General features: G+C 37.9%; 1 protein-coding gene across 1 annotated transcript; it reads left to right on the forward strand.

The window, feature by feature from the left end:
- Positions 1-5,000: 5,000 nt before the first annotated feature.
- LOC117822784 (meprin A subunit beta-like) lies at positions 5,001-11,913 on the forward strand. The gene is made up of 15 exons (XM_034697694.1): positions 5,001-5,108; positions 5,213-5,234; positions 5,342-5,386; positions 6,450-6,481; positions 6,576-6,672; positions 6,793-6,910; positions 7,024-7,202; positions 7,378-7,596; positions 8,101-8,253; positions 8,369-8,587; positions 10,020-10,460; positions 10,592-10,756; positions 11,398-11,507; positions 11,632-11,696; positions 11,777-11,913. The coding sequence occupies exons 1-14, from the start codon at positions 5,061-5,063 to the stop codon at positions 11,635-11,637; spliced, it is 1,854 nt and encodes a 617-aa protein (XP_034553585.1). The 5' UTR covers positions 5,001-5,060; the 3' UTR covers positions 11,638-11,696; positions 11,777-11,913.
- The last annotated feature ends 1,382 nt before the right edge of the window (positions 11,914-13,295 follow it).

The raw sequence follows: 13,295 nt of genomic DNA on the forward strand, positions 1-13,295 counted from the left end.
GCTGCCACAAAAGAACTGGGGCTAACACTTGCTATGTGTGCTTTTGCTATCAGGCCCCATAATACGAGTAACAAAATAAGTTATTTTTAGTTTTTGAAGACAATGAAGTTATCTTATCCTTCCATCCATGCTACATCCTTCAGCTGAGGCATCCCTAAGCAAAAGCAAATCTGCAGTTAAAACTGAACCAAACTATGGTAAGTATATAACTTCTTATCTGCATCGATACAATCTCAAGGGTGATGGTTGCTATTGGGATATAGATGTTTTATTTTCTGCAGTAATCAGCAGTGATGTTTTGTCTCCCATCTTTTGCAATCAGACATTTCATTCTAAGACAGGTGTACTGTTTCTTTCATCATGTGTATGGGTGCATGCATGTGTGAAGATGCATTATGTGCACCTACATCAGGAGTAGACAGGTCGATGATATACAGTCATGGCATGCACACAGTAAATGCTTATTATCTCAGTGACATCATGTGTCATAACTGAAATGGCCTACAGAACCTTTTGTCTTCTAGGCTGTTTGCTTTGAATGCACATTGTAGCTTTTTTTTTTTAAACAGACCCTTTCATTCAGCTGATATATTCTCCTTTTTTACAAGTGAAGCTCTGATCCGCCCTATCCTCTTTTTTTCTGTTAATAAATGTTTGCACTAATATGTCGATCAACTTGATTTTTAAATAAGTTTTTAGCACAGTAATTTTCCCTCTGGATAGCTTGTTTCACATTTATATGCAAGATGAGTATGGTTAAATAATGACTGATCAGAGGCTGTGTTGTTTATCTCATATTTTTCGGCATGTGTCAACAGCCTGTTTCATCTGATGGAGGCACAAGAGGTGATGGGAAGGACACAAACAGAGCAGAAATGAATCTCCTGACAACGCCTCACCACAATAAGGCTGCAAATATTTCCACTATTGTAACCTTTATGATTTATTCTCACTAAGTTCATGATGTACAACTGGTTGATAGCATTGAATGTTTGTAAAAGAGTCTCGACGTAACGTTTGTTGTGATTTGGTGCGAGAAAAATTAAAATTGACTGATTGATTGATTAATTTATTGATTAATTTATTGATTAATTTATTGATTAATTTATTGATTAATTGGCTTGGTTCAACGTGCAGCATTATATTAAAGCACAAGGGGCAGCTGTGGCTCAGTGGTACAGTGGATCATCTCTCAATTGGAAGGTTGGGGGTTCAATCCCAGGTCCCAGCGCATGTGCCGAAGTGTTCTTGGGCAAGTCACGTAACCCCTGTTTTACTGCAGGAAGAAATCCTGAGGGAGAAGATCACAGGCGGGTAGAAGAGATCTGCATTCTTGATATAATTTGATAATAATATCCATATCTTCAAATGAGTTTTCTATTCCTTAAGAATGCAATCTATTATCCTCCCTCTAATGACTTGCTGTCAAAATCTTCTCGACAGTTTTATTCTCACTACAGCTTCACAGCAGCTGCTGTTCATTATGTTATTTAATTTCAATCTCAAACGCTATCATCTCCATTACAGCGTTAATTTCTACCTTCCCCTGATGGCTCTCTCTTTCTCCATGGGCTGATTTACCGAAATGCTGTTGTGCTCTCATTAGGTTTACAAAATGTGTCACAATCATGCAGATGATACTGCAGCCAATCAAAATGAGTTCTGCTTTCTGTGCAGAGTGTGAAGAAATAATGTGCAGAGATTTCCATTTTTTCTGATATGCCTTTGCTACACTTTCTCACAAACCTCATGTTGGTTTTTATATCATTCCTAAGGGGCCACTTTAATGTTGCATTTTGTGGAGGTGGAGGCTTCTTCACGCGCTGAAGAGAAGCTTCCGGAAATGACAGGGAATGTTTACAACATGCCGAGAAGGAGAGTAAATCAAAAGAGATGGTTTCAGTGAATCCAGTCTTTCTAGTTTTACAGTGGGAGTGATAAAGACCAACTTAAGATCTTCATAAAAGACCATGACAGAGATAACCCATCAGTTCAATGGACCGGGTTGTAAGTGGAGTATGTCTTTATATATGATGTCCATCCCTTGATTTAATCTGACACAAAAACACAAAGAGAAGAGCTGTACCCACAATCCCATATAATGTATGGTCATTGAACTGGAAATATTATGTCTGTGTTTTTATATCTAAAATTTAATTTAAATCTAAATTGATTTAACATTGTTCCCTATAAACTTCAAAATATGAAACACTTAAATTTTGATTCATGAAATACCGAGTCTCTTACTGAACTTCACAGAAGTGGTCTAAGTCGAGCCGCGTGACTTTCATGCGAACAGACGATAACGGAAACTTGCCTAAACCAACTGTTCAAGCTGCAGCTGACACGGTGATAAATGGAAGAGCAAAAATACAAATGAATTTGTTGAAAGATTTGCATTCAAAAGGTCAAGGGAAACTGCCAAACAATGTGGAGAAGCTTGTTTCCAAAAAAGAAACAAAACCCCTCTACCTCTTGAGAAACACAACCCTGTCCATCCTTCTATGTCTGAACTGAGGATCGTTTATCTCAGATCATCCCATGTGGGAGTGTTGTCTCTATATGGTGACAGCTGCTGTATGTACAAACAGTTCTCAGAGTACAGCTGGGCTGCAATAAAGGCACTTGATTGTGATATTGAAAAGGTTTTGTGATAAAAAAGGGGACTACAATACTGATCATCTATGAATCAAAGAATATTATGAAGACTCTAACAGAAAGATACTCCACACTCTGACCACATTCATCACACTTTCTCTTTCATATATTTCACATATTTAGTGCATTGGTATTCTTTAATTCTCACAGATCATGGTTCAATGAGGATAACTCACTCGGTTTTTTTAATGAACATTCATGTTAAAACATTTTTTAACATTGAAAAGCTGTGAATATAAATACAACTGTTTTACATGACGTGGATTTTTTATTTTTTTATTTTACATTTTGAATTTTTTTTTCTGCAGTGCAAATGTACATATTGCAAATGTGTGAAATTAGCTATTTTCATTGTATATATTGTTTATGCTAATTAAGCCAAGCAAAAGAAGTTCCGTAGTGAAATAATACTTTTAACAATTTGTTTTAGAATTTGAACTTTAAATGGGTTAATTTGAACCAAAACATAACATGAGAGGATAAGAGGATAAGAGGATCAGCTGTATTTTTTTTTTCATTTATAGGATATAAGACAGCTGAATAGAGACAGGAAGTGAGGAGAGTAGACATGCAGCAAGTGGTCAAGGCCAGGAGTCGATCTAGCGACTGCAGGGACAAAGACTATAGCCTCAGTGCCAAGCACGCCTAAACCGCAAGGCCAAGGTGCTTTAACAGAATATGTAACTTATGGAGTTTTTACATGCTTTAAATTACCTTAACCTCTTTTTATGGAAAACTGCCGCAAGCATTTGTCACAGACGACGCTGACATGTTGAATTCTTGAGGATTTACAGCTTCAGATTTCTGAAAAGGGCTTTAAAATTCCTCACCTCCAGCCTGTCTTGTCAGTAACTCATCAACGAATCACCAAACAGGAAGGTTCAGTGGATAACGAAGGTATGATGTAAGTCAAATCCTAACATTTCTCTAACCAAAGTGTCTCACACGAAATGAGTGCTATAGAGGACAAAGCCTCTCCACACTGAGCGACACTTTGTCTTGTAAACATTAAACTGATGAATCTAATGCTGATTTTTCATTTTGTGCAAAACCCACAACATGCCACTGTTGTGTTCAAATATGCCTTCAGTTAATCCCAGAAATATTTAACTTTCTCAGTTTTTTATTGTCTACTGGATTTTTTCTTAAAACAAGAATTACAGAAGAGCAAAAAAGTCGTCCCATGTTTTCTTCTCCTTTTCTTGAGAAGTGACTCCAGAGTCATTAAAACACATAACATGGGGCGCTGGTGGCCTAGCAGCCCTATATGGAGGCTATAGTCGTCGTCGAAGAGGTCACCGGTTCGACTCCCAGCCATTTACTGCATGTCTTCCCCAACTCTCTACTCCCCACATTTCCTGTCTCTCTTCAGCTGTCCTATCCAATAAAGGCGAAAAGAGCCCAAAAATATATCTTAAAAAAACAAAAACATATAATGTCACAGCAATCAATACAATAGCAATTTAAAATGTTTTAGCCTGAATCAAAGTGGTGAAGCAACCAACTATTCAATGTTTCCTTCTTGAAAGACCCAAAACAAGCACTGATACAGTCTCACAGCCCTTGAACAGCCAAGAGGCCTTTTTTGAGTCAGAGTTGAAATCTTCATCTATCATCACATTCCCTTCATGAGCTGAACCGTATTGAGTCAAACAAAAGGAGTTTGAGTACAAAATGTTATCGCACACTCTGTGTCTCCTCCATTGTGTTTCATATGCATACTTTATTTACAGACCTGCAGGCATGCAGAGCACACCGGTTTTACTGTAACTGTCTCAAAAACATGACTCACTGGTTGAGGGGCTTATTATGCAAAGTACAATGTTTTGCCTGGGGTGTGCAAACTCTGACATGAAGAAGGAATTTGGTTACAAGGTGATACATAGATGACAGAACAAATAAAAACATTACAGTTTCTGAACTGCTGGAAAAACTGCATTCTTATTTCCATCTGTGCATCAACGTCGCCTGATTGTTTTTAAGAATTCATGAGAAATATCAGTAGCACAATAATGCAAAAAACAGTCTGTAGGGCCCTGAGGGGAAATGCTGTTTACTGCATATGTTTGATTATTGAGATTTTTAGTGTAGTTTGTGTTTGTGGAGGGACTTGTTTTGTATCCTGTTAAACTGTGTGAATGTACAGGCCAAAGAGGTGTAGTTGTAGATGTATCTCACAGGGCTGTAGATTGTGAAGTTTAGACATCAACAAGGTTTTTATTAAAGGAAGACAATCCTTAGATTTGTGGAGATAACAAGACAAAGACTTGACCTCAAACCTACCGAGGATATCTTTTTGTGGATGGTTGATTTATTTATTGTAAATTTTAAGCTAATTTAATCAACATAGTTCGAGTTGTGCATGTTCTTTTAATCATTTTTTGGACTTTTTATTCATAAAAATGCATTTCTGCATTTTGGTAGTGCTGAGCTTACTTCCTGTTGTCACGGTAAGTTTGCACACATAATCTTATTACAAGGTAAGGTTCATATACTTGTCTTCAAATGGACTCCAGTTTGATACTCTCATAACCTCTCATTTATTCAATTTCAGTCTCTCGAGCCACTGTTAGTAGGTGAGAGTTTTTTTTTTTTTCAATAAAATGTTTTTATAAAATTTGACTATAAAAAAAACATTCTAAAGTGTCTGATTGTTCATGATGTTATTTCTTTCATTTTGAAGACACAGATGATGATGAGGACTTGGACATAACTGAAATAAATGAAGGTAAGAGTGTGTATATGTTTAAGTATTATTTAAACACTGACTTTATGAGATCATAACCTTTATTTTTGATAAAGTGTGTTTGACTGGTGCAAAATGTCTCTCTCTAGAAATATAGATAGATAAGGCAAACAACCAATATCAAGGAATGGAGATAGACCAGGTAGAAATAAAACCAGGGCCGGCCCGTGGCATAGGCAGTATAGGCAAATGCTAGGGGCACTGGCCATCCATAGGGGGTGCCGCTAAATGAGTGAGGAAGAAATTTTGAAGATAAAAGCAAAAACTATATTGTTTTATCTAATTTAACTTTGGATTAAATTGTGGAATGATGCCAGTAAACATTTAAAAGCTTGTGATTCACTTTTGGTTTTTAAAATAATGGTATGCAAAGCGGTTTTTGAAGTCTTTAAGTGTTCATGATTTACTTGTTGTTGTTGTTTTCCTTGTACTTTGGAAGTTGTTAGCTTAATTAGGCAGAAAATGTTGGCTAGGCTTAAATAAGCATTTTGCTTCGACCTTTTCAGTCATCACTTAATACATTACTGTTGCTTTGTTGAAAGTGTCTGCACTGTGAAAATATTTGGGTTATATAACGACTAAATAAATTCTACTACTATTACATTATGTATTTTAAAATTGTATTATTATTTCCCTGCTAAATATCAGTGTTATTACCATTTTATTAATGTTCTTTTAGAGGTCATTTTTATTTTAAAATAAAGGAAACCTGTAAAACATAAAGCTGGATGTCAGTTGTCTTTTAGTGTATGTGATGTGATTGTTGGAGTTGGGTATAATACCAGGGGCACCAGTTAAAATCTTGCCTAGGGCACCAAGTCGGGCCGGCTCTGAATAAAACAATTATACAGCAGAAAAACTAGCAATGACCCATAGTCTAGTGTTTTTCAGATACAAGTGTAGTGTGCTTTAGATGTCAAATGAATGAGAGCAAAAAGATATTAACAGCAATGCAACCTAAAGACACAAGGAGTTACACACCTCAAGTCATGTTATTTTTTTCTGCTTCCATTAACATTGATCATCTCTCATTTTTACCTTACAGGCTTGGATTTATTTGAGGGCGACATTATGGAAGTAAGCAATATGTATTATGTGTAATCTTACTCCCTTTTGCATTGCAATGTTGAGTTGTTTTTAATTAATTCCCTTTCTGCCCTTACTTAATTAGGACATAAAGTCACAAAGGAGGGTTGCCAGGAGCGTCAATTTGAATGAAAAGCAGCTGTGGGACATCCCTGTTCCATACGTGTTAGAAGCCAACCTTGGTGAGTGGTAGTCAGTAGACGCTTTTTCATTTTTCATACTTTACTGAAGCATGAAAAGTTTGCAGTCAAACTAGAGTGAAAAATAGTTCTTATGATTCAGCGTGTTGTCTGTGGGCACAGGTGTGAATGCTAAAGGAGTCATTCTTCAGGCCTTTGAACACTTCCGCCTGAAGACGTGTATTGATTTCCGGCCCAGACAGTCTGACGAATACTACCTCTCAGTCAGAGCGAGTCGAGGGTAAAACTTCCTTTTTTCCAAGAAAAATCTAACAACTTGACATCTTTGTAATCTGACCCTTGACCCTAGAATTATTGATTCTGTCTATTAACTGCTATTCCTCTTTTCTGCAGGTGTTACTCTTTTGTTTCGAAAACCATAAAAAGTGGTCAGGTTGTTTCCATCGGTAGACGTTGCGATCGTCTTGGTACAGTTGAGAATGAGTTTCTGCATGCTTTGGGCTTGTACCACGAACAGGCGCGATATGACAGAGACGACCACATAACCATTAACTGGAGAAACATCAGAGACGGTAAAAACCTCCCCATCAAACGGATTTCCTCTCATATCAACATACCTAAAACTTACTCTTCATGATGCCAAAGAGCCTTTACAGTTTACAGTTTGATCTTTGTAAGATCACAAACATTTAAAATGTTATGCAAAGATTGATATAGTGTCTGTCTATTCTTCTGTCTGGTCCACAGGATACCAGAAAAATTTTAGGAAATTAAGCCCAAGCGTAAGTACAACATTTGATGCTCCATATGACTATCTCTCTGTGATGCACTACGGAAGAAGGTTTTTTTCTAAAAACTCAGGAGACACCATCTCCACTAAACTACCAGAGTATCAAGACCAAATAGGACAGCGAATGGAGATGAGCTCCATTGATGTGTACAAGTTGAATCGCCTTTATAACTGCAGTAAGTTTGCACAGTTCACACAATGATGACCATTAAGGGCCTGTATCCACTAACAAACCTTTTCTCACTGGCAGCACTCATTGTAGGGACCATGAAGTCTATTTTAGATGTTTTAAAATTGCTCTAATTTACCTTGAAAATACAAGTGTGGTAAGTTTCTCCTCGAGAAAGACCTCCATCATTGCTGTTGAAAAAGTTGAAATTGGAAGCTCTCCTTCTTGATGTTGCTAGGTCTGTAATGGAGAAATTACATATACAAGAGCAATTGTGTTCCAAGAGTTGAATTATTTTCAACTGAGAGCACTTAGAAAAGAAAACAACGGATGCTGAAGGCACTTTGCACTTAGGACTTAAAACACAGACTGCAGTGGTTTTTAAAAGAAATTAAGTGCTACAAATGAAAAAAATGCCAGAAGTGGACACAGGTCCCTTTTTTAACCCTTGAAGAAGAAGCACACTTGAACTGTGCTTAATGTGATGTAAGCTCCCTCTCTTTGACCACAGATGCATCCATTACTTTTGCGGAGCACTGCAACTTCAGCACTGACACTTGTGGGATGAGATATTGTAAAAGCGGTTTGTCCAAAGGTTGGAAGCGATTGAACACTGCTGATGGAGAGCCATTGACTGACCACACCACCCTGGACAAGAACGGGGGTAACATCAGTTGTACCATATAAACACCAATTTCCAGCGAGCTAACTATTTGTATTTTAAACAACTATCAAAACAAAACACAACTGAAAATGTGTCAAACTCCAACACATCCCAGGTTACTTCATGCATGCTAACACAACAACAGGCCAGGAAGGAGACTCAGCCTGGCTTGAGACCAAGAAGATGACCCCTACCGCAAAATGTCACGTCCAGTGTCTCCAGTTCTACTATTACCACAGTGGAAGCTGGTCCGACCAGCTCAACATCTGGATCAGGGAGTTCCAAGATGAGAGGGACACAATGGGAAGAAAACGCCTCATGGGTCAGATCTCTGGTGAGGAAATCAAAGACTTCAAATACTATGTTGTGATTTCACAGTAAAAAGAATACAACACGACTAAAAGGCTAAATGCTCGCAGCTCAGTTTAGGTGTATCTATTCAAAGTTGTGCTATGGGCAAAATGGTAACCTCAGTACGCTAACTTTCAGGTGATAATGCAGAAATGTTGATGTCTTTGAGGTATATTTTTACCATGTCAGCCATCTTAGTTTTAGCAGTGCTAGATATCATTGTCATCAGATTTAAATACATGTGCTTATTAACCGAAGAAAACAAAAGTTTCAACTGATATCTGCACAGAATACCATGCAGGGGATTATAACGTCTATTTGTAAGGGATTAAGGGGGTTAAAGGCAAATTTAATACTAGATCAACAAGTGCTGAGGGAAACATCTTGCACAATTACATAAATGTTTTATTTCGTGGTGGTAATTGAGAAACAAATTAATATTACTTAACTGATTTGGAGACATCCTCTGGCAACACAATGACTATTCTTAGTTTTAATCTGCAAAGATGAAATGTTCAAACCAAGCCAGAAACCTTGGTATAGTCATAGACTCAGACCTTAATTTCAGCAGCCACATTAAGACAACTACAAAGTCAGCCTATTATCACCTTAAGAATATATCAAGGTTTAAAGGACCTATGTCTCAGCAGGATGCAGAAAAACTCGTCCATGCATTTATCTTTAGCAGACTAGTCTACTGTAACGGGGTCTTTAAAAAAGTAGATCACATTACTCCAGTTCTTAGATCCCTACACTGGCTTCCTGTCTGTCAGAGAATAGACTTTAAAATCCTGCTGATGGTTTAAAAAGCACTGAATGGTTTAGGCCCAAAATACAATGCTGATCAGCTGCTACTTTATGAACCATCTGGACCAACTCCCTGAAAGCTGTAGGTCCGCTCCAACTCTCACCTCTTTTAAATCAAAGATTAAGACCTTTTTATTTGCCACTGCCTTCCTATCATAGCTTATTTTAACTTTTCATTTTTAATATATTTCTAATTTTCCTTTTCTTTTCTATGTTTCATTATATTTGTCATTTTAATTGTGCTCTTTTATGCTTGTCTGAATGTTACCAATGCTTTGAGTTGCCCTTGTGTATGAAATGCGCTATACAAACTAACTTGCCTTGCCTTGCTTTGCCTTAGCTTTAAGGCAATCAATGAAACTGTGATCTCAAGATTTTAAGACTAATCCAAAATGGCGTCTTCTGGTAGTACTATCACAAAACTTACAGGACCACCTTTATTTCGGTTCAACCAACAGAGACTACAAATTTTGTGGCAAAATATAATAGCGAACCTTACAATACCCCTGGAGATATTCTCTGGACAAAAGTTTTAATTGACATTAGTAGTCCTGGAGACACAATAACATAAAAATAAGCAGTTATTTGTTAACTATCCTCCCCTGCAGGTGAACCAACCTTCAAATGGACATTTCACAAGGTGCCCCTGAACGCTACCAAGCCCTTCCAAGTTGTGTTTGAGGTGCGTAAAGGAAGCGAAGAGTCTTCAGGAGGCTTTTCCATCGATGACATCAATCTATCTGAGACTGGGTGTCCACATCATGTCTGGGAGATCACAGACTTTGAGAGTCTCTTGACGAGTACGGACTATAACAGTTATCTGCGCAGCCCTCGCGTGTACTCTCCTGAAGGTTATGCTTACCAGATGCTGATTGCTCTGCGAGAAACTTTCTTTGGAGTGTATTTTCGTTTTGTGTCAGGAGACTATGATTCAACACTGGAATGGCCGTGCCCATGGAGGCAGGTGACCATCATCATGCTGGACCAGAACCCACACATTCAGCAACAGATGTCCAAACAGTTCACTATGACCACAGACCCAACTTACAGTGAGTCTTTGGAAGGGATTTCTTAATGGTCTATTACAGCTGATATGCTTATCTATGAATACAACTATTAAAATTACTGTCACTGCTGATATGAGTTTGACGGGACAAATGTCTCTTCTGTTTCTCTGAAGCTGCATTTGACGACCCAGGAATAGTAGGACGACCAATGAGAAGTAATGGAGAAACACTTTATGTGAACCCTGCCTATGGACTCAAATCATTTCTCTCCCTGGAGCAAATTAGGAGGCGGGACTTCCTGAAGGGGGGCACTGCTGTATTCCTCTTCTCATTGGACGGTGAGCATCTACGTTTCATCCCACTTACCCGTATGAAAAATTGGCATTATAGATTTTGGTAAACATTTTGTTAAATTACTGAAATATGAAACTTGGAAAGCTTTTTAAAAAAGTGGATTCAATTTTTGCATCTAATTCAAAATTATGTATATTTAAATTCAAATAACAGGATTCTAACATTAGTTAAGACATAAAATATGTTTTTTCTCTCAGTTTTCAATTGAATATACTGTTTGTCAAAAAGTAAAAATCATCTCTGTCAGGCAGAAACCTTGTATCTCCATATTTTATCATTTTTCCTTTTTGGCGTTAATTGATACAATTGTGTGATAGTAGGTTTTCTAAAATTTAACAGATGAAAAGTATTTAAAAGACGTTTGTAGTTGAATCTCATGCAGTGTTTAATAAAAACATCCGAGTTTTTCTAAATTCCTGTAAAGTAGTGGTTTTGGAGATACAAGGTTTCTCTTGGACAGTGATGATATTCTCATTCCATTTTCTAAACACCTTCCACAGTGTCCCTATCATTTTGAAATTGGTGTAGTAGTTGTGTTTTTTTTATAAGGAGCTACATCTGTTGAATGTTTCTCACAGAGAAAAGCAGTTGTATGTCCTCTTAAAAACACACATCTTGTCTCTAGATATTTCCAGCTTGCGGCACAGTAGCTCTCTGCCTTGCCCAAAACATCCACCAACCAAATCTACAACCACTCGCTCAAACAACTCTGACCACGGCCCATGTGAACACAGGGTGAGGTCAAAAGCCTTGAACAAATATCCTGTTCATTTCTGGGTGAAATTGCACTTTTCAAAATAACACACTGGTGCTAAACAATGTTCAAAAGGGCAATAAGTGAGTTTTTGTGATTTTTCAGGGTTGACACAAAAGATGATTCAGGCTAAGTCAGTTGTTTCTTGGAGGGCCGTAAACCTCTTCATGGTAAGTTTTACATTATTCATTTATCTTGTACAGTAGTAATAAATGTATCCGGCCTGCTAATATAACTATGTTTCTGTCAGGAAATACGCTCCGGAAACAGATATCGATACAGGTCCTACCTCCTCTACTGCCATTCAACAAACAGCTGATTCAGGTTGATGAAAAAAGTAAAACAAAGAAAATAATTTGTTAATAAAGAGATGTTTCATACCTTCAATGTTTTGTATGAGTTTTACTTGCTCAAAATATGCATGCGATACATTCCTTTTCTTCTTGGTTACACTGCTGTCTTTGGAAATGAGTCGGCATTTACACTTAACATTGTTTGGTTTTGGGGTTTTTTTTGGCCTTTTTGCCTTTTATTTGATACGACAGCTGAAGAGAGACAGGAAATGTGGGGAGTAGAGAACGGGGGAAGACATGCAGGAAATGGTCGACAGAACAGGAATCGAACCGGCGACCCCTGCGACGAGGACTATAGCCTCTGTATGTGGGGCTCTTAGACCGCTAGGCCACCAGCGCCCCAACACTTAACATTGTTGAGAAAACATAATCAGTGAATCTGTGTGTTTCTTAGTTATCATCAATACAGAGTGTATCTAAGTACATCAGTCGAAAACAATTTTAATCTTAAAGTTGAACTTGAAGAGTTAGAATAATTTCCCGTCTGGGCTCTCATGGTCACCAGAGGGTAGATCTTTGGTTGTAAGATGCTTGATTCTGATTGGTCAAAACCCCTTTACAACGGTTATTAACTTTCACTAATATGAGCAACATCAGAGTCAAGCTGATCACACATCTTGCCAAATCAATCCACAAAAAAGAGTTCCAGCATATTTTACTTCTGCTTGTTGACACCATAGACCGTAAGGTGAGGTAAAACCGTTTGCTTACGTTAGCATCAAAACAATGCGGCTAAAACGTTAGTTTCGGTTAGCATGCTAAATCGGCAGGCTTTGGACAGATACATATTGGATCCTGTCCAGCAATATTAGAAAAAGCAGTGGAGCGAGTTAGAGCAACTTTAAGTTATCTGTCACTAAAAAGAAACCGAAACCATGAATTTAACAGCTGTTGCTTTGAGTCAAATTTCTTCATTGCGGTTTAGATATTCATTTTGACCAAAGAATGAATCAGAATACCATTGGTCACCTCTAAATTCTCCCTAGCATTGTTAGGTCAAAATCCTAGCGAGAGGAACTTTGATCTATAAATGGAATACCTCCAAAACTCAAGACATTCACATCAGCCTCATCAGTGTGTCCTGATAGGTTACAATTATACTTGAACATAAGGTACAATGGTGAGCATTCGTCCATTCAGCCATTGGGGGTACATCCTGAAAAGGTTTCCAGCCTATCACAGGGAATATTGCTTTGCCTCAAAATTTTACCATGTTAGGGCGCTGGTCTGACCTGTTGGTATAAATGTGCACCCCATGGAGGCTAAGTTTGTCTCCAACCTGTGGCCCCTTTTCGACATGTCATTCTCCACTGTCTCTCTTTTTCTGCTCTATCCTTTATTTCTACTGTTACTGTACCAAAGCATCATCCAACCCATTCTCCTCTACTGTTCCCCCTGCTACTACAACATGCTAAC

The sequence above is a fragment of the Notolabrus celidotus genome, chromosome 12 (assembly GCF_009762535.1).
Source record: "Notolabrus celidotus isolate fNotCel1 chromosome 12, fNotCel1.pri, whole genome shotgun sequence".
In the NCBI taxonomy this organism is placed as follows: Eukaryota; Metazoa; Chordata; class Actinopteri; order Labriformes; family Labridae; genus Notolabrus; species Notolabrus celidotus.